At 39.4% G+C, this 24,790-nt stretch overlaps 3 protein-coding genes and 1 pseudogene across 3 annotated transcripts; 3 read left to right on the top strand and 1 right to left on the bottom strand.

Annotated features, from left to right (window-relative positions):
* Positions 1 to 569: 569 nt before the first annotated feature.
* LOC108842273 (guanine nucleotide exchange factor SPIKE 1) lies at positions 570 to 11,989 on the top strand. Its single transcript, XM_057003001.1, has 30 exons — positions 570 to 878; positions 958 to 1,120; positions 1,216 to 1,307; positions 1,391 to 1,503; positions 1,580 to 1,635; positions 1,741 to 1,838; positions 1,974 to 2,111; positions 2,327 to 2,638; positions 3,027 to 3,302; positions 3,393 to 3,554; positions 3,641 to 3,832; positions 3,913 to 3,956; positions 4,235 to 4,304; positions 4,746 to 4,907; positions 4,985 to 5,092; positions 5,229 to 5,266; positions 5,709 to 5,853; positions 6,044 to 6,170; positions 6,478 to 6,671; positions 7,097 to 7,227; positions 7,479 to 7,554; positions 7,649 to 7,759; positions 8,050 to 8,232; positions 8,558 to 8,701; positions 8,895 to 9,068; positions 9,147 to 9,494; positions 9,572 to 9,901; positions 10,264 to 10,449; positions 10,561 to 11,535; positions 11,611 to 11,989. Exons 1-30 carry the CDS (start codon positions 798 to 800, stop codon positions 11,863 to 11,865), a joined length of 5,484 nt encoding a protein of 1,827 aa, XP_056858981.1. The 5' UTR covers positions 570 to 797; the 3' UTR covers positions 11,866 to 11,989.
* A 589-nt stretch (positions 11,990 to 12,578) lies between these two features.
* On the top strand, positions 12,579 to 13,967 carry LOC108842289 (jasmonate-induced oxygenase 4). The gene is made up of 3 exons (XM_018615155.2): positions 12,579 to 13,078; positions 13,201 to 13,522; positions 13,597 to 13,967. The coding sequence occupies exons 1-3, from the start codon at positions 12,612 to 12,614 to the stop codon at positions 13,837 to 13,839; spliced, it is 1,032 nt and encodes a 343-aa protein (XP_018470657.1). The 5' UTR covers positions 12,579 to 12,611; the 3' UTR covers positions 13,840 to 13,967.
* Positions 13,968 to 14,162: 195 nt separating this feature from the next.
* LOC108830422 (F-box protein At3g19470-like) lies at positions 14,163 to 15,862 on the bottom strand (annotated as a pseudogene).
* Positions 15,863 to 16,424: 562 nt separating this feature from the next.
* LOC108839397 (flowering time control protein FCA) lies at positions 16,425 to 23,416 on the top strand. The gene is given in 20 exon segments (XM_057002999.1): positions 16,425 to 16,574; positions 16,753 to 16,831; positions 18,727 to 18,809; positions 18,890 to 18,941; positions 19,134 to 19,201; positions 19,551 to 19,617; positions 19,699 to 19,778; positions 19,865 to 19,929; positions 20,142 to 20,201; positions 20,288 to 20,361; positions 20,364 to 20,449; positions 20,768 to 20,842; positions 20,925 to 21,383; positions 21,545 to 21,724; positions 21,878 to 22,054; positions 22,146 to 22,178; positions 22,362 to 22,394; positions 22,744 to 22,809; positions 22,882 to 22,937; positions 23,054 to 23,416. Coding segments are annotated over 19 exon segments (1,797 nt in total). The 5' UTR covers positions 16,425 to 16,523; the 3' UTR covers positions 22,891 to 22,937; positions 23,054 to 23,416.
* The last annotated feature ends 1,374 nt before the right edge of the window (positions 23,417 to 24,790 follow it).

Genomic DNA, 24,790 nt, shown 5'->3' with positions numbered 1-24,790 from the left:
CTTTTCTGTTTGTGTCCTAAAAACTTCAACAAAAGGTTTTGGCTTTGCCAAAAAATTTCTAAGATTTTTAACATCATGGCTGAAACAAAAGTGGGCTGGGGGCTTCAGAAAGTTAGAAACGTATATAACAATCTGTGTTTGATTGGCCAAGTGTTAAAGAAGGATCAAGAGGAGGAGGCATGAAACATGTGCTTTTTGCTATACAAAGGAGTTTATGGGAGAGACGGAGACCAAAGCTGAGTTCCGACCCACCTAAGTCGTTAAGGTTGTTGATATGTGAATCAAAGTTGAGACTATGAACACATTTCACAAAATGCAAACATGAGCTCGCAGTAATGATGTGTGAGAGAAGTAGATATCTTTTGTTGTATACGATAATACCCATTTTCTAGTAGATATAATACAGATAACCATTTTGGTCTGGTCTTGGTCGTTGGAATGATTTGACTCTTTAAAAAAAAAAAATAAGAGAAGAAAAGGGACTGTGGTTGGACTCCAGCTCGACACTGTTCTTACGAGGAACTATGTGTAAATCTTTTGATTAAATCTAAATTATAATCTCTCACTTTTTTTTAATTCTTCGTTCTCTCTCTCAACTGCTTCCTCTCACGGATCTCTTTCCCTCTGCGTAAAGACAAAGATTCATCCCACCCCCACTCATGTCTCCCTCTCACCCTCACTAACTTCTTCAGATCTGTCCACCAACTCTCCAAATGTCCTTCCTTTTTTTCCCCTTTCTAGTAGCTCAGAAGCTGTAGCCGACATTGTATACATCTCTCTCCGATCTCGAAACCCCAATGGAGAACAACAACAACAGCAACCTTCGCTTCCGCAAGATTCCACGGCAGCCTCTTTCTCTCCCCAAGCTCGAACCTTTGGTATGTGTATATATCTCTTTCTCTCTCTCTCTCTCTCTCTCTCTCTCTCTCTCTGTCACTCACTCTCTCTGGGTCGCAGCTTGATGGGAATCTAGAACAGTGGCCGCACTTGAACCAATTGGTTCAGTGCTACGGAACGGAGTGGGTTAAGGATGTTAATAAGTACGGTCACTACGAGACTACCCGACCTGATACTTTCCAAACTCAGATTTTTGAAGGTCCCGACACTGATACTGAGACTGGTAAAGAGAAGTGATATATGCATGTCCTTTGTTTGTGTTTTTGTTTTTGCCCCCTTTTGTCAAAATCAACTCTCACTGCTGTTTTTTCTCTCCAGAGTTCCGGCTTGCTAGTGCTAGGAGTGCTTCATTGGAAGAGGATGTCGCCAGCGTTTCTGGGACGCCTTTTACTGATTCTGGATCCCCCAAGGTTTCCCTTTTTTTTTTTTTTTTTTTCTCTCTGTACAGCTCTTAGTTTCAGTTGGCGTGATTTTGTTTTTTTTTTGTTTGCAGCATTTTGGGTTACCTCCGCTCCCTGCTTATGAACCTGCTTTTGACTGGGATAATGAAAGATCTATGATTTTTGGTCAGAGAACTCCTGAGTCTCCTGCTGCTACCTATTCCAGGTTTCTTTTTTTTCTTTTGAATCTGTGAATGATACTCCCTCTTATTGGTTATTATATTCTTCTGTTCTTTTCACAGTGGGTTGAAGATTTCTGTCAGAGTTTTGTCTTTAGCTTTTCAGTCTGGCTTAGTTGGTGAGCACTCTGACTAACTGTTTTGAGGAGAATATCTCCTATAGTTTTAGTTATTACAACCTCTTAGAGTTCCTTTCCTTACGTCCCTCTCTTGCAACCCTGCAGAACCATTTTATGGCTCCATTTCATTGTACAACCAAGAGAGGAAGGAGAAACTCTCTGAGGATTTTTATTTCCATATTTCGCCTACCGAAATGCAGGATGTAAGTCACTGAGCTCACTGAACTCTCCCCTTTTCCTCTTTTCCTTCTTATGATTATGCAAAGTTGGTTTGAGTTTTTTTTCTTTCTCAAATCAGTTTTTCTGAACGTGCTCCCCCTTGTAACATTTTCTTGCAGGCCAAACCTTCATCTGAAAATCGTGGAGTGTTTTATCTAGATGCCCCATCAGCATCAGTTTGCTTGCTGATTCAATTAGAAAAAACAGCAACGGAGGAGGGAGGCGTTACAACATCCGTCTATTCCCGTAAAGAACCTGTAATTTCCCTTAATGTCTCTAGTGTCTTTTGCTCATGCCAATGCCTCGCTCTTAGAGCTTTTTTTTTGTAACATAAAACTAGTCTGACTTACAATGGTATACATATCAGCAGTCCTTGTGTATTTTTGATTATATATTTTGGAGTAGTCATAGTGATAGCTTTTTCTATATCATAATTTTGTAGTAACTCCGTTCTGGCCATTTTACGAATCAGGTGCACTTAACTGAAAGGGAAAAGCAAAAGTTGCAGGTCTGGTCCCGCATTATGCCTTACCGAGAGTCTTTTGCCTGGGCAGTTGTTCCGCTTTTTGATAATAATATCATCACAAACACTGGTGAATCGGCTTCCCCTAGCAGTCCTCTTGCTCCCAGTATGACTGCCTCAAGTTCCCATGATGGTGTTTTTGAACCCATGGCAAAGATCACATCAGATGGAAAGCAAGGTTCTTCAGGTGGAAGTTCCGTCGTAGTTGAAATATCTAATTTAAACAAAGTTAAGGAGAACTACTCTGAGGAGTCGATTCAGGTAAGATTTTTTATTTTTTTCACAGCCAACACAGTTTTTAAGTCATAGCTTAATCATATTCTTTATAATTGTATTACATTGCTTTGAACTTAGATATGGGGTAAAATAGTTATCATTTAAATTTTGAAAATATGATCATTCTAGCACGTATGTTACTTGCTAGGTACCCTTTGGTTTGTCTTTCCTGAACTGGAATTTGTGTAAGCATTTTGTGTTGTATGCACAATCGATTGACTGCTGCCTTTAATAGATTTCTGACATGTCTCTTCCTACACTCACATATAGCATCAAACTGCATATTGCTGCTTTCATCTAAAATCCCTATAAAGTGTCTTAAACATTTGGATACTGTATTTCCTAATATACTATTATTTTTTGGTTTTTACAGGACCCTAAACGGAAGGTTCATAAACCTGTTAAAGGAGTTCTAAGACTGGAAATTGAGAAACATAGGAATGGACATGGAGACGTTGAAGATCTATCTGAGAATGGGAGTATCAGAAATGAATCTCTTGATCTGACTGACCGCCTCGGTGACCTGACGCTTATGAAGTGTCCCAGTTCTGGTTCCGGTGGACCCCATAACAGTGGTTCCAAGTGGAATACAGAGGATGTTTCAAAGAACCTAACGAGCTCAAGTGGGAATGTTGACAATTGTTATTATGTAAGTATACCAGCTTTTATCATTCTCTCTACTTATTCCTTGCTATAATTTACCCACAATTTGATCTGGTTATCCATCTTCTGTTTCCAGGCTTTTGATTTCTGCTCTACGACAAGAAACGAGCCTTTTCTACATCTCTTCCATTGCCTTTATGTGTATCCTGTAGCTGTTACTTTGAGTCGGAAGAGGAATCCCTTTATCCGAGTAGAACTGAGAAAGGATGACACAGATGTCCGAAAACAACCACTGGAGGTAATTATTTTGATCATCACTAGTCCTGGACACGATCAGGCCTTTTTCTCGAATCTTTATTTGCATCTTACTTTTGATTTGGCTAGGCAATATATCCAAGAGAGCATGGTGTGTCACTCCAGAAGTGGGCTCACACACAAGTTGCTGTTGGAGCTAGAGCTGCTAGTTACCATGATGAAATTAAGGTGTCTCTCCCTGCCACCTGGACGCCATCACATCATCTGCTATTCACTTTCTTTCATGTTGATCTTCAGACAAAGCTTGAAGCTCCAAGACCAGTAAGATTTATATAGAGTTGTGTGCTTATTTCTCTTTATCGAATCTGGTCCATTGTCACTAACTCTCTTATATTTGTCAGGTAGTTATTGGATATGCATCACTTCCGTTATCTACATATATCCAGTATGTATATGATATTAGTCTTCCATATGGTCACTGTAATTTTTATATTTTTCTGAAAGAAGGCTTCTCTTTTAGATTTCCTTATAACTACCAATGGGCGCGTGCTAGTATACAAACCAAAATGAAATTGGAACATGCAGTAAATCATTGATGTCAAAGTTGTCTGGACAACTGGATTAGGCTATTTGTGCTTTCAGTAATACAAACTAGGAGAAGTGTATGCCTTGGTTTAGTAAAAAACTTCTTTTTACTGATAATTTCGTTGATCATTAATGCAGCTCACGGTCTGATATTTCTCTTCCAGTTATGAGAGAACTGGTTCCCCATTATCTTCAAGAGACCACCAAGGTATGCTGTCATCATAATCTTTATCATTGATTTATATCTTTTTCTGGGTGCTTAGCTAATGATTACTGGTCAAAATCACATGAATGTCTGAGAAAGTTGGGAAAGGGACTATGAAAATTGCTCATAGATGAAATAACGGTAAAGAACAAAAAGGCTAGACTGTTAAGAAGGCGTAGTCACCTTAAGCAAAACAAACCTTTACGATATTGATAAAAGTATACTCTGCCACCACATTGTGTGTAATTTGGTCTAGTTTAGTGATAGTGCTAGGCGAACCTGTTAGTCAGTTCTAGTGTTTAACCTTGGTATAACTAGTAAGATAATTCTACCTCTTAAGTGTCCTTCTGTATTATAATCACACTAGGAATTGTGTATTATAATCTTGTATAGACAACTATTTCGAACTCAATTTGACGATGATACTCTGTCTGACAATCACAGGAGAGGTTAGATTATTTGGAAGATGGCAAGAGTATTTTTAAGTTGCGACTGAGACTTTGTTCATCGCTTTATCCCACCAACGAACGTGTCAGGGATTTCTGTCTAGAATATGATAGACATACCCTCCGAACAAGCCCTCCCTGGGGTTCAGAACTGTTGCAGGTAGTCACATTAACTCTGTCTCATTTGAATTATTTTCTCCACTGGTCTGCTAACATGCTCTTTATCTTTCTCCCAAGGCAATTAACAGTTTGAAGCACGTTGACTCCACTGCCCTGCTTCAGTTTCTCTACCCAATTCTTAACATGCTCCTTCATCTTATTGGCAATGGTGGAGAAACTCTCCAGGTTTGTCAGCTAAAATCTTTTGGTTCCTTTAGTATAAAATTTGTGATATAAGCACTGGTAGATCGTATTTCTTTTGTCCATGTGACTTTTTTACATCATTTACCACTCAATATTCACCATCCTGTATTTGCTTCAGGTGGCAGCATTCAGAGCCATGGTGGATATTTTAACTCGGTATGTAATTTAGTATATTTCACTAAACTGGTTTAATCTAGTTTACTAAACTGGTTTAATCTAGTTTAATACGATTTGTCAAAGGACTTGTCGAGTTGGATCATATAATTGTTTACCATAGAACTTAATCTCAAAGGATCATAGAAACTATTAAAAAACTGTCGTATAGGTTTAGCTAAATAAATAAAGAACGCTGTGCCACAATGTCATTGGTGTACGATTTTGGATTGTCCACCGTCACTTCAGTTGCAATCAATGTGTATGACTAGACACAGTAAATGTACAACATGCCCGCTTGATCCTTTTATTGCATCCATCGATTATCAAGCATTAGGTGCTCAGTTTGATATTTTGTTCTCTTATCTCAATTGTAAGCCGGTGTATAAAAAACACAAGTTCGTACGTCCTTTCTCTTAGTAGATCTTTCAATTTTGTTTAACAGGGTGCAGCAGGTGTCGTTTGATGATGCTGACCGAAATCGTTTTCTGGTCACCTATGTTGATTATTCTTTTGATGATTTTGGAGGCAATCAACCACCGGTTTATCCTGGATTATCAACTGTGTGGGGAAGTTTAGCTAGAAGCAAGGTATGAAGTGCCAACATTTTGATGAAACTACTAGCTTATCTTTGTTCTAATGTGATGTACATTCCTTAGACCTATCACTCACCCCAACGATAGTAAAGCATATCTCCATATCTCCGATTCGTGCAGCTATATGCTATGAATTTTCTTATTTTATTCTTAATTGGTTGATAAAACACTATGACTTGTACAGGCTAAAGGTTACCGGGTTGGACCTGTATATGACGATGTTTTATTAATGGCGTGGTTTTTCCTCGAGTTAATTGTTAAATCAATGGCATTGGAGCAGGCACGTCTTTTTGATCACAATCTACCTTCAGGTATTTCTGTGGTATCCAGTTTCATTTTTCCCATAGAGTTTTCTTTGTTAAGCTGTCATTCAATGCTGTTCTAGGAATTGGCCTCTCCAAATATTAATTAAAAAACTGCATACCTAAATTCATAAAGAACCTGATGACCTGTAATATGGGTGATTGTCTAGAACTCAATAACTAAGGACTCTAGTAACTTATTTGTACTTAAATGACGCATATTTTTGATAACATAAAGAAAGAAAAAAGTTAAAGTTACCCCTGGATACAGATTGCTACCTTTCTAAATCTTAATGCCTTCGTTTCATTATTTTAGGCGAGGATGTTCCACCCATGCAGCTCAAAGAAAGTGTCTTTCGATGTATCATGCAATTGTTTGATTGTCTTTTGACTGAAGTACATGAACGTTGTAAAAAGGGTCTAAGCTTGGCAAAACGTCTGAACAGCAGTTTGGCCTTTTTCTGCTATGATCTTCTATATATCATTGAGCCCTGCCAGGTCTATGAATTGGTATGTTTGGTTCAGACTATCGTACATGGTAGCAACGATTGCTTTAATACTAAACTGCATTTGAGTTTCTCTGGAAGTCTCCTGATGATTTTATTTTTGGTTGAGTTATGCATGAGAATGGTTTCATGCGTTATTATGTCATCATAAAAGTTTCGTTTTGATCTGATAAATGATTTTTTACTGGTCACGGTTACTAGCAGCGAATTAACTGATCATGTGCATGTGTATGGTTTTCAGTTCTGAATATTGTATGTTGAAATTGTTCATTTAAAAATCTTCAATTCAATACAGTCATAGAGCTTATCTTTCAACTGATTTCTCGGCCGTATCTTTGCTATCAGTTGTCAGTAGTTTAGGACGTCGGAATAATCTAGGTCTTCAATTACTTTTTATAGTGACAAATCAAGTGTTCTCTCACTTAACAGGTATCGTTATACATGGACAAGTTCTCTGGTGTTTGTCAGTCTATCCTACACGAGTGCAAGCTCACATTTTTGCAAATTATCTCCGATCATGATCTCTTTGTAGAAATGCCTGGCAGAGACCCATCAGACAGGTACCCTCCCCTAGAAACTTCATCACATGTTTATTCAATTTGGCATTTACAAACATTTGCACTTTATTCCAAGTTTGAGATAAAATGTTATGAGGTCACTTCTGCAGCAAGCACATGAACTCTTGAAATGATGTAGAAAATAGAAGCCTAAACTAAACCTAGTCTTGTATTTTATGTGTCTTTGCATCTTTACATACTGTGGAGGGAGGGGACAAGAAATTTCCTGAGCTAAGTCTATTTGTATGTTCTAGGAACTATTTATCATCCATCTTAATACAGGAGCTATTTCTCTCCCTTGATCATGATGAGCTGCCTCTGCGGGCAAAGGTATCTTTGGTTCTAAGTGTTTGTACGTATGAGATACTTATCATGTAGGAAACTGTACATAGCAAATCATATTTCTTTTATGGTATCCTTGCAGGGTGCAAGAATTTTAGTGATCCTCTTGTGCAAGCATGAATTCGATGCTCGGTACCAGAAAGCAGAAGATAAGCTGTATATTGCACAACTATATTTTCCTTTTGTCGGGCAGGTATGTCACGTTGGCTTGAAAAATAATCACGGATAGAATCATTCATTTAGGAATCCAACAAATGTTGCTTTAGTCCACTTCTGTTTAGAAAAGTTTCGTGATCAATGGTTGTTTTTTTCCAAGGCTAAAAAGTAGAATCTTTCACTCAGTTGCTCTCCTTCTCAATTATGTCACAAGCATTCTATTACCGAAATATAGAATAGATGCTTAAACGAATTAAATCGTGTGGCAGTAACAATCATATCTGATATGTTCGCCTGACATCTTATGTTTTTTTTTTCCTTTTGCAGATTTTAGATGAAATGCCTGTTTTCTATAACCTAAATGCTACTGAAAAGCGTGAGGTTTTAATCGGTGTGCTGCAAATTGTTCGAAATCTGGATGACGCATCACTTGCCAAGGCATGGCAGCAGAGCATTGCTCGTACGAGATTGTATTTCAAACTCATGGAAGAATGCCTAATACTTTTTGAGGTATGCCTAATGCTTTTGGATGATCCTTTCCACAACCATTTCTTAAAACTTTGGAGAAGACTCGACTCTTCTATTTGACTCACTTTTAAAGGAAGCTAAAGTAAATTGTTATACTGGTGGGCTATGGTGTCTAGTATCTGTCATGCTCTGAATTATTGTCTGTTGTTGGAGGAAAATTGACTTTATCTAGCTGTGTGTATGCGGTAGAATAATATGGAGACTGCTTACGGTCTATTATGTATCACCCACAAATTTATCTAGTTGTAATCCACATAATGTTTGACTCCTATGGCGATTGATCATGTTGAATTTAATAAAATTTCAGCACAAGAAAGCTGCTGATAGCATCCTCGGGGGCAACAATTCTCGCGGGCCTGTTAGTGAAGGAACTGGATCACCAAAGTACTCCGAGCGACTTTCTCCTGCTATCAACAATTATCTATCAGAGGCTTCCCGCCAAGAAGTCAGGGTGAGTTAATTTATCCTGTGTGTTCGTTCCTCTCTTCTACTTTCTGGTAAAAAAACCTACCAGTTCACCTAGAATTCCTTAGCATTCTTCTGGTAGATTTCTCATAACTAAGTTAGAAACTCCTCTGTTTTTTTTCCATATCTTAAGTTAAAACAAGTGAAGACGTAAATTTCTTCTGACATTTACACTGCAGCTAGAGGGAACGCCTGATAATGGGTACCTGTGGCAAAGAGTTAATTCTCAGTTGGCCTCCCCTAGCCAACCTTATTCTCTAAGAGAAGCTTTAGCTCAAGCACAATCTTCGCGGATTGGAGCTTCAGCTCAGGCATTGAGAGAATCGCTACACCCTATTTTGAGGCAAAAACTGGTATAGTTTTCTGTTTTCTTCCTGCCATCTCCCTAACATGAATTATCATTTTTGCTTAATTTTATCCAAATTGACCAGGAACTATGGGAAGAGAATGTAAGTGCCACTGTTAGCCTCCAGGTTTTGGAGATCACTGAGAAATTTTCATCAATGGCAGCCTCTCACAACATTGCTACGGATTATGGCAAATTGGACTGCATTACTACAATATTGACGAGTTTCTTCTCCCGAAACCAGTCATTAGCCTTCTGGAAAGCCTTCTTTCCAATTTTCAACAGAATCTTTGATCTTCACGGAGCCACACTGATGGCCAGGGAAAACGATCGCTTCTTAAAACAGATAGCCTTCCATCTTCTCCGGCTTGCTGTTTACCGAAATGACAGTGTCAGGAAAAGAGCCGTTATTGGTCTTCAAATACTAGTCAAGGTGAGACATCGAGCTTCATGTAAAAACTTCTCAGTTTCTTGCTATCAGACTTGAGTTCAATTGCTTTGTTCTTGCAGAGCTCGCTATATTTTATGCAGACTGCTCGGCTGAGGGCTTTGCTGACCATTACACTGTCAGAACTCATGTCGGATGTCCAAGTAACTCATATGAAAACGGATAATACATTGGAAGAGAGTGGAGAGGCAAGGCGGCTTCAACTGTCATTAAGCGAAATGGCTGATGAAGCTAAGAGTGTCACTCTGTTGAGGGAGTGTGGTCTTCCTGATGATACTCTGTTGGTAATTCCCGAGAAATTTACAGAAAACCGCTGGTCTTGGACGCAAGTGAAACAACTTTCTGACAGCCTTGTTCTCGCTCTTGATGCGAGCCTCGGGCACGCCCTTTTGGTATGCTTTTTTAATCAACTCGGCATTTTATAAAGATATCCTTTCTCGTTATAGTGATAGAAGAAATGTCTTCTACTCGTCTTGTCACCTGTATTAGAGGACTTGATTGCTAAACTGGCCCTTGCCTTGTTATTATATAGTGGAAGCTTCATGTCTTCTAGACTCCTTTTTTGTATTTTATCTTGCTCATGAAACTGATAGGTGTATAAGGTAACACAGGATTCAGTTTCCTGTATGTTTAAAATCGAAATTATAGTGTGTCCGAGTATATCAGTCACTTTGTGTCGTGATCATGTGGTCTCATGCTAATAGGGAGATAATTTTATGAATGAATGTGAACGTCAGAATTCTGTTATTTACAGGGATCTGTGATGGCTATGGATCGATATGCTGCAGCAGAGAGCTTCTACAAACTTGGAATGGCATTTGCTCCTGTTCCGGATCTTCACATAATGTGGTTGTTGCACCTATGTGATGCCCACCAGGAAATGCAGTCCTGGGCTGAAGCTGCACAGTGTGCTGTGGCGGTTGCAGGTGTGATTATGCAGGTAATAGCTTCTAAATCTTAGATGCAGCAGTAAATCATCTCTGCAGTCTGTTTGGCATTCAAGTCTTCATGACTACTAAATACTACTATTTGAACTTATGTACATGTGTAGGCCTTGGTGGCTAGAAATGATGGTGTTTGGAGCAAGGATCACGTGTCTGCCTTGCGTAAAATTTGCCCCATGGTAAGTGGCGAGTTCACGACGGAGGCATCCGCAGCTGAAGTCGAGGGTTATGGTGCTTCAAAGCTAACGGTTGACTCTGCCGTCAAGTATCTACAGCTTGCAAATAAGCTCTTCTCTCAAGCCGAGCTCTACCATTTCTGTGCAAGCATTTTGGAGCTTGTTATCCCAGTTTACAAGAGCAGGAAGGCTTATGGGCAGTTGGCTAAGTGTCACACGCTACTTACTAACATATACGAGTCCATTCTTGACCAAGAATCAAACCCTATCCCTTTTATCGACGCCACGTATTACCGGGTGGGATTCTACGGGGAAAAGTTTGGGAAGCTGGACAGGAAAGAATATGTATACCGTGAACCACGAGATGTGCGGCTTGGGGATATAATGGAAAAGCTGAGCCATATATACGAATCGAGGATGGACAGCAACCATATTCTTCACATCATTCCAGATTCGAGACAAGTGAAGGCTGAAGAGTTGCAAGCAGGAGCGTGCTACCTGCAGATCACTGCGGTTGATGCAGTCATGGAAGATGAGGATCTTGGGAGCAGAAGAGAGAGGATATTTTCTCTTTCGACCGGAAGTGTTCGAGCACGAGTCTTTGACCGGTTCTTGTTTGATACACCGTTTACAAAGAACGGTAAGACGCAGGGTGGGTTAGAAGATCAATGGAAGAGACGAACAGTGCTGCAGACAGAGGGCTCATTCCCGGCTCTTGTGAACAGGCTGTTGGTTACTAAATCCGAATCGCTTGAATTCTCGCCTGTGGAGAATGCAATTGGGATGATTGAAACCAGAACAACCGCACTGAGAAACGAGCTAGAGGAGCCTCGTAGCTCGGACGGGGATCACTTGCCACGGCTTCAGAGTCTGCAGAGGATTCTCCAAGGAAGTGTTGCAGTGCAGGTGGGTACATATTGTTGTTATCTTTATTGTGTGTGGAAATGAAATGCTCATTAACCTTCTATGGAAACAATGCAGGTCAACAGTGGGGTGTTGAGTGTTTGCACAGCCTTCTTATCAGGTGAGCCTGCAACGAGATTGCGTTCGCAAGAACTGCAGCAACTTATCGCGGCACTTCTTGAATTCATGGCGGTTTGCAAGCGAGCCATAAGGGTTCACTTCAGATTAATCGGAGAAGAAGACCAGGAGTTCCATACTCAGCTCGTCAATGGATTTCAGTCTCTTACCGCAGAGCTCTCACATTACATTCCTGCTATCTTGTCCGAACTTTAGTGTTAATCCTTGTAATTTTTGTCAGTGTTTACTTCGAGTTTGTGTGTGTTTACTTCCACTGTTTGGCTTTGTTTAACTGAATTTGGATAGCTTTGTTTAAAGAAAAAAAAACTTACACGCTTCAGATTACATCCAATCATCTGTTCTCATGGCATACTTTAAGTTAAATGATTAGAGGAGGTAACTTAAATCGTTAGACATGTCTGAACAAAATACAACACATCAAATTCATTCCATTAGTAAACCACTTCTGAACTGACAACAGAATGGTACGAATGATAAGTTACCATTAGAAACCTACTCAAGATTAATCATATTAGTACATTAATAGTAACATAACACTAAGATACAAAATTATCACTGTCTTCTCCATAGTTATGTCCAACATCCTACAGCCTAAAAATTTCCACATGTTAAGTAGCCTATTGAACTAGAAAATGAGGAACATCTTGAATGATTGAGAGGCATATCATTTTTTCATATTTCAGTTCAATTTGTTGTTTTAGCAAAGGTTTTTGGTTGTCAAACATCATTCAAGGCAATTCCCCAAAAATTCATCAATCGAATTAATCAATAACTGGTACGTTTTGGTAACTTTTGCAAGATAATGGGTAGGTTCACGAAATAAATTGATTATCTGAGGGTATCTTTGCAAATTTTGATAGCTGACTTTCTTACGCAAGTCCGATCATGTAGTAGTTGAATCCCAAAACAAAGATCACATCATCTCTTTGCTCTCAATCTCCATGGATACATCAGCGTCTAGAGTCGAAGCAGTTACCAAAGGCGGCTCACCTGTAGTCCCTTCCCAGTACATCCAACCACCGGAAGCTCGCCCCAATCTCCACAACGCCGGCGACGCTGCTCCGATCCCAACCATCGACCTCTCAATCTCCGATTCCACAAAAGAATCCATCGGCGAAGCTTGCCGCAACTGGGGAGCCTTCCACGTGGTCAACCACGGCGTCCCCGTCCATCTCCTCGACCGCATGAAAGCTCTAGGCCTCTCCTTCTTCCAAGACTGTCCGATCGAAGACAAGCTCAAATACGCCTGCGACTCGACCTCCGCCGCCTCCGAAGGTTACGGAAGCCGCATGCTCTTAGGAGCCGAAGGCGACGTCGTTTTGGACTGGAGAGACTACTTCGATCACCACACGTTCCCTCTCTCCCGCCGCAACCCTTCTCGTTGGCCGTTACAACCTTCTGACTACAGGTTCCCTCCTTTAATTACCTTTAACTATTACAAAAATCACCCGCAGTTAATAGTAACAAAAATCTCATACATATATGGTAACAAAACTCCTAATACTTTTTTTAATTGATTTGGGGGATTAGACAAGTGGTGGAAGAGTATGGTAATGAGATGAAGAAACTAGCTCAGAAGCTGTTGGGGATCATCTCAGAGAGCTTGAGCCTTCCACCCTCATCTATAGAGGAAGCTGTCGGAGAAATCTATCAGAATATTACTATGAGTTATTACCCTCCTTGTCCTCAGCCTGAGCTCACGCTTGGCCTCCAGTCGCATTCGGACATGGGTGCCATCACTCTCTTGATTCAAGATGATGTTGGTGGTCTTCAGCTTTACAAGGATGATCACTGGCTCACTGTTCCTCCCATCTCTCACGCCATTCTCGTTCTTATAGCCGATCAAACCGAGGTTTTGTTTCTATGTAATATTATTCTCATATAAGCTGGAAAGAATCTCTGATCATGCTCGGTCCTTTCTTACAGATCATAACCAATGGCGTATACAAAAGTGCTCAACATCGGGCAGTGACTAATGCGAACAGGGCGAGGCTATCGGTTGCAACGTTTCATGATCCTTCCAAGACGGCGAGGATAGCACCAGCTTCTCACCTTATTGGGCAAGACACCAAACCGGCTTACAAGGAAGTTTTGTATGGGCAGTATGTTTCTTCTTGGTACTCCAAGGGTCCTGAGGGCAAACGAAACCTTGACGCTCTCCTCTGCTGAATCTTGTATCTTCAAACTTTATTCAATAGCTATCTTTCTGTTCTGTCTCAACTTGCGTTACCCGCAGTTTTTTCAAGTTTTATGCTAAGTGTTGCATCTGTAGACAACCTAAGACTCTTAGCAGTGTTGCATCAAGTCCGTCACAATACAAACCAGAAATGTTACTTAACCATTCCATACATGATCATTCAGTGACAAAGTCAATTGGTTTAAACTTCAGTGTGTAACTCCAACTCCTCTGCTCTTTGGATTTGGTATCACTGATACAGTATCAGCAAAATACATTTGCAGACCGGCAACAAAAAAAACATAAACAAGGATAAAAAAGAAAATTATTAATATATGAGTATTGAGTACTAGTCTTTCTCAATCAACGAAGATGAGGAAGTAAAATAAGCAAGATTAACAGATAATAAATTGGTGGACTAGTTAAGTTGCACTAAGCTTGGAACATATGAGCAAACAAGTGCAGTAAGAATTTTGTCTGCACATTCTCTGACATCTGCTGCTTTGAAGGATCCATCTACTCCGATGATGTAAGCTACTTCGCGAGTGGGATTATCTATATCTGTGTCTTTAACGAAAACCACGGCGATTTTCTTCTCCTCGTCGATGAAGAAACCCGCAGATGCCGGAAACTGCCACATAGGGTGAATGAGCTGTCTGATATCCACCGATAAGAACACCTTGTTGTTCCAGGACAAGGCGTTAGGCTCATCAATCTTAGTGGAAATCCAGATCTCCAATATCAATACATCCCAGGGCTGGAATAAAACCACAAGCTGATCTTCTCTAACACTAGATAGACTCACAATATCTTGAGGATAAGCATTCTCAAACGGTAGAGGCAAAGGAGACCAGAATGTCTCTCTTGTGAAATCAAAACAAACTAAGAAACTATCATTGTTATCATAAGCAAACCAGTAGGTATTTCCCTTTAAAGATAGGCCACGTCCACCCCATCCTCCTATCATCCAGTCTCGAGGAAGGAGATCAAGAATCCTCCATGAATCAGAACTGAAGTCGTAGATTTTGTATTCAACAAAACTAGTGAGAAAACGAATGAATCTCAAGATTTTGTGGGAATTACTGTTACTGTCGTACCCGAGAGCATACGTATACTTGTACACTACCTGGTAACTATGAGTGCACTCGATCCACCTGGTTTGCCCCCCAATAAGGGTTCCAAACCACGAGCCTGGAGTGGTCTTTGGGAATGCATAACAATAAACCGTCGCAATGAAAGATTTCACGCACATCAATTTGATCTGAACCGTCTGGGCCAATAAGTTTAGCTTCAAGCTTTACACATGATTCAACGTTGTTGTTGTTTTTGATGTTGGAAAGATTGAATCTCATCAAATAAACCCTATAATCCATCATCATCACCACAAGAGGGTCCTCCTTTGCTTCTTCTGCTACTTTTGCTTGATGAGCAAGGTGCTTCTTTGCAAATACGCCACATCTGGACAACGTGTTCCACTCTTTGCAAGTAGATCGGACAGGTCTCAGAGATGTTACCGGAATTCGACATAGCACCTCCTCAGTCACTTCCGTTGGAAGATCAGACATCTTCATCTTCATCTTAAAAGAGAACCTATTTAACCCAAAATTGTCTCTATGTTTGTAGGAAAAAGTTAGGTCAACCTCAAAAAAATAGTCAATAGTCAATAATTATGTTAACGCAACCGCAAAAGAGTTCTTCTTATCGTTCAATTACCGAGACAAATAGCACATTTAGAAGAATAACCATGGTAGATTCGATTTCAATCAACCGGTACAAATATCAACCGTACCACCGGTCGAACCACAATCTAGACCGGGTTTGGTATTTTATACCGCTCAAAATCGCAAAGTACGTTTCGTTACTTCCCAGCAAACCACCATTGGTCTCATCTCCAATTCTCACAAATCCAATTTCTCTAGGGTTTGATTTCTTCTATAACTGTATCTGAATCTCTCCCAGTTCGTCAAGCTGGATAGGTACCGAGGGGATCGCCACGGAAGTGGCGCTTACGACCATAACCACCGAGCTCACCCCAGAGGCCCCCCTCGTCTCTCCCCCTCCACCATATCACGTTTCGACGAGGACGACGACGGCGAAGCTTTCAGCCGCCGTCGTCGCCGTGGAAACAGCCCTAGCAATTATCAAGTTGGAATTGGGGGTGGCGACGATCGACGCTGGGAAGATGACAGCTCTACGGATCGTAATTTTCACAGAGAAGGCGTTAGAGGAGGAGGAGGTTTCCGGCCGATGAACGTTCCTCCAGGTATAATGGATTTTCAGCCGATTGGTTACGGCTTCGACGGAGCTGGCGGAGGCCGAGGAGGATTCCGGCCTAACGCGCCAGTGAATTTTCCGCCATCGGAAAATCTAGATGCTGGGGGATATTCCGGCGGCAGGGGATTTCAGTCGTCAACGGAGCCTGATTACTCTGTGAGATTGACTTCACCGCCGGTTCAGCAGCCTCTTTCCGGTCAGAAAAGAGGCCGTACTCTCTCGGAGCAGAGTAGCTTTACTGAACTGGTAAGCTTGGGGCTCACTCTACAGTAGTGTTATGTTAATCGAGTGGTTCATTTGTACTTGTATGTGACAATCAGAGCTAATTCCAAACCAAATCTGTAAGCTGGGTAATTTGTTTTTGTTTTTTTTTTTTTTTGCAGATTTTTCTGATCGTAACGGTATGGTGAAGCTTTTTGTTGGCTCGGTACCAAGGACAGCTACAGAAGAAGAAGTGAGTTTCATCTTTTTGATTATTTGCCTAATTTCTTCTCAATATATATATATATATATATATATATATATATATATATATATATATATATGTGCACTTTGTTGAGGCATTCTAGACCATGAAGCTCGTAGACTCTGTTCATAGGCCGTTCTTGTTTATTTTATTTTGGTTTTTCTAGGTCCGTCCCTTTTTCGAACAACATGGAAATGTTCTAGAAGTTGCTTTTATCAAGGACAAGAGAACAGGACAGCAGCAAGGTGTGTTTATCTCCGTTTTACTAGGAACCAGTCGTGATTTATGCTTTTAAAAAATTTCAGGTCTCCTTAAAAGGCTGATGGGAAGCAACCCCAGTCTCACCATTGGCCTCCATTAGTTTTCAACAATTTTCGGGCTTATCTGTGTTCGTTTGTCACAGAAGAAGGCTGCCTGTGTAGTTTGCTAAGAAAGGGTTTTTGTATTCACCTTGAGAAAATAGTTTGTGCGACTTAGTTTCTATCCTAGAACCTTAGTTGTGTTTGAACAGTGTAGCAGACTTTTATCGAGGATGTTTTAGAGTTGGAGTTGATGTACATAAAATTGAACAGATGTTTTACTCTTACCTTTTTGGTGGGTACTGGTTTAAAGAACGTTGTTTTTTTTTCTCTCCTATTGAATTCAGTATATCTTTACTCTTCATTTCGATAGAATGAATGTTGTGTATGGTCTTGAATAGATGAATGTAATTTTGCTTGGTAATCTTACAAGGTTAGTAAGATGGTTTGATTGATATACCACCCCTGCTGGTCAAGATTTGGCAGTTTCTTAGTGATTGTATCATGTTGGATGTTTTGTTACTCCAGTTTCTCTAATATCCACTTTTGGATGTACTGTCTCTATTGGTTGATGATGAAATTATTTTTACCATTTTGGATGCTTGATGTCGGAATGAATGGTCTTTCCTTCTTTATTTTCTTTAATTGTGGATGGCCAAGGAACTATGATGATTGTCTTTCTTTTCACTCTCTTTGAATGGCCTGGGATGTGGATTTGTTGTATGTTCTTCCCTCTCTATTGCTTGGACGGCTTGTGATATTATATACTCTCTTTAATGATTGATGAATGACTGTTTCGTTGAGTTGCTCTATTGTTTCTGTATGGTAACCCTAACTCTGTTGATACACAGTTATGTGGAAGAGATGAGATGTCTGATGATAGATTTTTTTTCTTTTCGATGTACCTTTTCTCTAACCAAGCCTTTGAGCTTGGTTTCAGTTTGTTTATTAGTCTAATTTTTCTCATCTACAACTCCATTTAAGTTATGTCTTTATCTTCAGCGTGAAGAATTAGTAGATGATGAGTGATTTGATTTTATATGTGTTGCATAGCTATTCTTTATTAATTCTTGACTTCCCAAGAAGTTATTGTATGGTAACATAAAAGCTTTTACTCATCTCGTTATCACGGTTTAACTAGTAGATTTGACACATCTCTTTCTTCAGTCCTGTCAATTGTTAGATGGTGCTAAGATATGGAAGGCAACGATTATTATAATTTGTTAGAAATACGTCTTAACTTTCACTAGCTCTCCTTGCTTCGATCGGCTTCAGGTATGAGCCGCCTTAGTATGTATTAAATGAAGCAAGTGTCATTCTTCTCTATATGCAACTATTACCAATGAATTAACGTTGGGCTCTGGTTATGTTTACCAGAACTGTAATTTATTTTGTGAATGTCGTCAGATTTGTGGTGTATGGTGACGAAAATGTGATATATGGCTCTAGTTTCAATTATGTCTTCTGTTACTTAGCAGTGATTGAGAATTCTTAACTTGTAATTTTTTTCTATAATTTTTTAGTGATTGGATCTTTTTGCATAATATATATTTTATTTGCAAATACCTACTGTGTTCTTTTTTAATATTTCAAAGGCATATGCTTTATTTGAAGACATTATTTTAGTATTCTCTCCATCAAATCTACTCCAGTAATCTAAGTTGGGGCTGTCACCTGTCAGGACATGTCTTATGATTTTCTTACTGAAACTTATGTGCTTTGAGTAGTGTGGTCGTGGTGCTTGTACATTTGTAAAGAAACTATTTACTAGTACCTCTTGATGTTGATGGAGGGAAAAGTCGAACCTTGAACAGAAGCTTATGTAGCAGTCTTTAATGCAGGCTGTTGTTTTGTAAAATATGCAACTTCTGAAGATGCGGATAGAGCCATCAGAGCATTGCACAATCAGATAACTCTTCCTGGGGTAACTACCATTGATACTGTCTCTTATATAGGACAGGAAGATACAGGCTCATTCACCTTTTACAATTTGCTGATTTCCAGGGAACTGGCCTTGTTCAAGTTCGATATGCTGACGGGGAGAGAGAACGCATTGGTAATCAATTTTCGCACTTATTATCTGAACCTGGCCTTCATTGTCTGGTGTACATAGGGATGCCTGTACAAATTCAAATTACAAAATTGAGATAATGTGGGAAACTATATGAATCTTAAGGATGTGGAGCCTTCTTTTGTTGTCCTTGCCTCACTCTCAAGTATTAACTGATTGAATTCCCTTCTTCTGAAGGTGCGCTAGAGTTTAAGCTTTTTGTTGGTTCCCTAAACAAGCAAGCCACTGAAAACGAGGTTGAGGAGGTATGTCTCATATCCTACTTTTTGATGAGAGTAGTTACTTATGGCTGATTTACAAAGGAGGGAAGAGTTCTAAGTTTAGATATTACAGTGTCCCCTGTCGCCTCAGCTGGTAACTTTAGTGATTATATGATAATTTAATAGTCCTCTTGGAAGGTTCAGTGGCTTGAATTTTGTGTCAACTACGCATGCGCTTACACATTTTACTAACTGAGTGATCTCTTCTTCCAAATCGATGTAACTGTTTGACTGTCAGATTTGTTTTCTCAATAAATAAAATTAATAAAGATGTGAACAGCTACTTTCTGAATCAAGCTATTTGCATCAATTTGTCCTGTTGTTACTTTAACAGATATTTTTGCAATTTGGTCGCGTGGAGGATGTATATCTTATGCGTGATGAATATAGACAGAGTCGTGGTATGTCTGCTAACTGCTACTAGATTCTATAATTTGTTTGATGGTGTCGATATGGTCAAACTGTTTTTTGCACTCATTTAGGATGCGGGTTTGTTAAATATTCAAGCAAAGAGACGGCTATGGCAGCTATCGATGGTCTCAATGGAACTTATACCATGAGAGTAAGCTGTGAATCACATAAGTATCTCCGTTCTCTCATTAATCCCTCTAGATCTGTTTTGTTTACTGGCCTCTTTTCCTTCTCCAGGGTTGCAATCAGCCGTTGATTGTTCGGTTTGCTGATCCAAAGAGGCCTAAACCGGGCGAGTCAAGGTATTGCCTTGGAGACTATATTTTGATATATTATAATGCTAATATCAAGAAATTGTGTCTAGTGTCATTGTTTGTTCTGTCTGAGTTACATTCATGGGGAATTTTTTGGTGAATGGGTGGAGGAGAGCTGCGAACCTTATTCCTTCTCCATTTATTACTTGAGTGCGAGGCATTTTGCTTGCTATATATCCATAACTAGTTTCTGTTTCCAGGGACGTGGCACATCCTGTTGGACTTGCTTCAGGGCCTCGTTTTCAAGCTTCAGGACCAAGGTGACGGGTGAAAGAAGATCGTTATTATTGTCGTCAAGTAATTATATATTTTGACTAAACCTGGTCTCCTGGTCTCCATCTGTTAGGCCTACATCTAACCTTGGTGGCCTTAGTGGGGATATTAGCCACACAAATCCTTGGCGTCCTATGGATTCACCAAACATGGGCCACCTGGTAACACTGCAATCCGTGGTATCGGAAGTGACTTGTCTCCTAGGCCAAGTCAAGCCACATTGCCTTCAAGTCAGGTAAGAACAGCTTGATGATCATGTATATTATCTTAAATGTACACAACCATACAGTAGTAATCGGACATAAGGTTTTACATGTATTGTGCGAGTAAGACGAACATAATTTATATGCTGCTCACATATGAACATATGGACTCTTGAAAAGAAGCATAAAGTTTCGACCTTCCAACTTTTGATATGATGCAACAAACTTGATGTGTTTTGCATTGAAATGATATGGCCTTGATTTGCATTTTGTTAGTTTCTAAGGCGTTTTTTTCTTCAATAATTTCTACTTCTGACGTTAGCTTTATTTGTGACTTTCTATAATGTTAGGGAGGTCCATTGGGTGGTTATGTTGTTCCTCCCATTAATCCTCTACCAGTTTCATCCTCTGCCACATCGCAACAGGTACTTCAGCGGATCTTTTCCATAAAAGAAAATTTGAAAATGGTGTGTTGATCAGTTAATTTCGACTGTTTCTATTCCATAGCAAAACCGGGGAGCTGGCCAGCATATTTCACAATTACAAAAACCTCTTCAGAGTCCACAGGATGTCTCCCTTCGACCACAAACTAATTTCCCTGGGGCCCAAGCATCCTTGCAGAATCCTTATGGTTATAGCAGCCAGTTGCCTACCTCTCAGTTGCGGCCACAGCAAAACGCCACTCCTGCAACAGCTCCTCAAGGTCCTTTGAACATCAACCTACGGCCAACACCTGTATCTTCTGCAACTGATCAAGTTCGCCCTCGTGCTCAGCAGCCACCGCCACAAAAGATGCAACATCCTCCTTCTGAGCTAGTTCAGCTCTTGTCACAACAGACTCAGACTCTACAAGCAACCTTCCAATCATCTCAGCAAGCATTTTCTCAACTGCAGCAGCAGGTGCAGTCCATGCAGCAACCAAACCAAAATCTACCAGGCTCACAGACTGGCCATGGTAAACAACAGGTACAAACATAGTCTCTCTGCTGCATCTGTCCAGTCCTGTTCCTCAGCTGTTTTTCTTGTTTTAACTTGGAATTATTTCCTGATAGATGATGTCTATTCAATCCTTCATATATTTTAGTATTCTCCTTTTATTATGTTCCTTTCGGCTGCTTCTTTATCAGTGGGCTGGATCTGCAATTCCGACAGTTGTTAGCACCACTGCTTCTACACCAGTTAGCTATATGCAAACAGCTGCACCTGCAGCAACTCAGAGTGTTGTTTCTGGCAAATGTAACTGGACCGAGCATACCTCGCCTGATGGATTTAAGTATTATTACAACGGTCAAACCGGTGAAAGCAAGGTGAGAAACTTGGTTCCTCTTTAGTTATGTTTTCTTGTGAATTTCAGGAGGATTCCTTGTAGTTTCTGTGCTATTTATTATCCTTTGAACATGTATATAGATTTCATATTTGAAGTTCACTAATACCTGTCATAATATAATTGACTTTTGCAGTGGGAAAAACCTGAGGAAATGGTAGTGTTCGAGCGACAGCAACAGAAGCCAACTGTACAGCAGCCTCAGACCCAATCACAGCAGGCTCTTTATTCCCAGCCGATGCAGCAACAACCACAACAGGTTTACCAGCAATATCAGGGCCAACAGTTACAGCAGCCTATTTATTCTTCAGTGGTTGGTTCTGTTTTCTTACTGCTTACATCCACATAGTTTTCTCACATGGTCTCTAACTTGAATATGTACTATTTTCCATTTGGAGTTGCAGTATCCAACTCCAGGGGTCAGCCAGAATGCTCAGGTGTGTTACTATTTAGTAAACCTATTTGCTTATTTTTCATTTCAAGATTTGATCCTTGAGTTGCCAGTCTAGTGGTAAAAGGAGACGGACCACTTTATGTAATAAGCCATGGTTTTGCCAGCGTTTTGAATACACAGATACAAACATCTAACGTGAATGTCCGTTTTCCCTTTTTCAATGCAGTATCCGCCATTGGGAGTTAGTCAAAATAGCCAGGTACATATTATATGTCGGACTGATTGAAATTCGATTGGTACACAGTAGAGTTAAGGGCAAACAAATGCGCAGATTTGATGAGTAGTAGTTTTGGTAGCGCTTTAGAAAACAATATGCATATAATTCTCTAGTTGAATAATTCTTTTTCTGGAACATGCAGTTTCCCATATCAGGAACTGGTCAAAATGCTCAGTTACATATTATATCATGTTATCATATCTTCTGATTACCTTATTTTTTTTAATCAGAAAACATACATGAGATTCCAATAGAAACTATTGATTTGACTATCTTGGTTGGAAATGGTTAAAGCCAGAGCTGATGATCTAACCTGTTAAAATTTGTCTAGGAATTTGGCCGGACACATACACCAGTGGGGGCTGCTTCCATCAATGATCCGTCACGAACTCAACAGGTTAATATACTTCTCTTTGTTATGTTTGTTGAACCCTATCTTAATCTCTTACAATCTTATCTCTGTTTCCAGAGCCGCTAATTACACACACACCCAAGAACTCTGCATGTGGAAGAATAAAGCTTCAGGTTCATATTTTCCTTTTCTCTCCCTCTATCTCGGCTTTTCCCATATAGACATCCCACCTTTATGAGGTTCCTTTACTTTGAGGTTGCATCTAATTCCCCGTATTGATACTGCACAGGTACATGAATGGAGGAGCTGAAAACTTTCATGGAGGAGCTGAAACATTTCAGTAACAAGACATAGAAAGGAGTCAAGCAGAGGAAAAGCAGCAACGGCAGTGTTCTTGGTCTCTGAGTTTTAGTTTACCCTTTGCACTTCATGTATAAATTAGATAGGCGATTCGCTGACCCTCTGAATTTCTGTCTGTTCTCTAATCAGTGATTTCTTCTTTTTCATTCCTAGAGGCTAGAGCTGACAAACAATCCGTCTGTTGTAACATAGTTAGCTCATGTCTCATGTTTGTGTTAGTAGTATATTCAACTGGTAAAACAAAACTTTGAGTATTATGAATATAAATGTAGTATCATCTTTAAACCAATAAGCCCAGTTTGAGATTACATCTTAATTGTTCATCCATAAGTTAATATTTGATCAATCAGTAACTATGGTACATTAATATTTTTTCTTTGGTAACATAAAAACAAACAAAACTCATTAGTATATTTACATAACAAAGTTTTTAAGAGGTAACTTTTAACAATATCATAAGTTAATGCATATATAACCTAAATAATTTATAAATATGACTAATATACTGTTTGTTTTCTTAAAGTTCACTCGATATACTATTTTCTAACAGAAATGGGGATGTTATGTTTCCATTGCTTGTATTGACGCATATAGGTCTTTGTCACAAGAAGTTCCACAGCTTTTTTACTAAAAACACAAGCAAATTTTCTTCTTGAATCAAAACTGCTCCAACACCAATGTCAAATGTTTTGTTTTGTTTTAAATGTTTTGTTTTGTTTTAAACACCAAGTTAATGAATCACGCTCAATTTTAAATGTTTTGTTTTGTTGCACAGCACCAAGACAAGACGGATTTTTTTCCAACATGCCCCATATCGTTTTAGCAGACTCAACATAATCAACTGATTTTTGCTGAAATCATAGAAGATGCTTATTTAAACCGTCTTCACCTTTTCGTCGTAGGTGATTCCAATCATTTTCAATTGCAGTCCAAACATCCTTGTTAGTTTTTCTTATAAGAATTTTCATTTTCCAATAACCATTTGATTCCTTTTTTTAGAATAAGACCGCGTTCTATGAACAGCCACTCGCTCATATAACGAGTTCATCTATCAGTAGGATCCTCACACGTTTAAAGGTTCAAATGCCGCTCTAATAGCAATTGAAAGCGTATATGAGTTCAATACAAGATTCCAAAAAAATTGTGGTGCACTGAGTTTTCCTTTAATAAAAATCTATAAGATGTTTACAACACTTCTGCTAGGAACTACACAAGTTAAAACAACTTTTTTTCCTTGCTACATTGGATTTATAATGTGTAGTAGAAATTGAGACACATTCATGTATCTCTTAACTGAGAAAGTTTGTCTCCGCGTTTTCCTTATGGATTGCTAACCATAACAAAACTTACCTTCTTCCCTTTTTATATCTGCATATAGTGAATCTTATAGGTTAGTCTTGGTCGTGTGGCTTCAGCTCAATCTACTTATACCAAGTTATTAAATGATTTAGGTCTAATGCCATGTGGACATGTTTTCCATGTTGCAACATCAACGTTTTTGTTCCACAAATTGGACATGTCGATGTCTATCTTTCTGTAATTCTGTTGTTGTTTTTTTCTAAATCTTTTCTAGTCTTTAACTCACCCACTTCTCAGGATATGCATACTTTCATTAAGGACAAACAAATATATAGATTTAATTATTTATCCATCTGTGTTCATTTCT

The sequence above is a fragment of the Raphanus sativus genome, chromosome 2 (genome assembly GCF_000801105.2).
Source record: "Raphanus sativus cultivar WK10039 chromosome 2, ASM80110v3, whole genome shotgun sequence".
Taxonomy (NCBI): domain Eukaryota; kingdom Viridiplantae; phylum Streptophyta; class Magnoliopsida; order Brassicales; family Brassicaceae; genus Raphanus; species Raphanus sativus.
The sequence above is the reverse complement of the archived record's forward strand: the minus strand, read 5'-3'. Positions and strand labels throughout refer to the sequence as shown.

What these genes read in the sequence shown, in the direction of transcription:
- LOC108842273 (XM_057003001.1), top strand. Translation starts at nt 798, where the DNA reads ATGGAGAACAACAACAACAGCAACCTTCGCTTCCGCAAGATTCCACGG. An exon ending in GGGGTTCAGAACTGTTGCAG is followed by an intron (nt 4,908 to 4,984) that starts GTAGTCACATTA and finishes CTTTCTCCCAAG; the next exon opens with GCAATTAACAGTTTGAAGCA. An exon ending in AAGGAAGTGTTGCAGTGCAG is followed by an intron (nt 11,536 to 11,610) that starts GTGGGTACATAT and finishes GAAACAATGCAG; the next exon opens with GTCAACAGTGGGGTGTTGAG.
- LOC108842289 (XM_018615155.2), top strand. Translation starts at nt 12,612, where the DNA reads ATGGATACATCAGCGTCTAGAGTCGAAGCAGTTACCAAAGGCGGCTCA. An exon ending in TTACAACCTTCTGACTACAG is followed by an intron (nt 13,079 to 13,200) that starts GTTCCCTCCTTT and finishes TTGGGGGATTAG; the next exon opens with ACAAGTGGTGGAAGAGTATG. An exon ending in TTATAGCCGATCAAACCGAG is followed by an intron (nt 13,523 to 13,596) that starts GTTTTGTTTCTA and finishes CCTTTCTTACAG; the next exon opens with ATCATAACCAATGGCGTATA.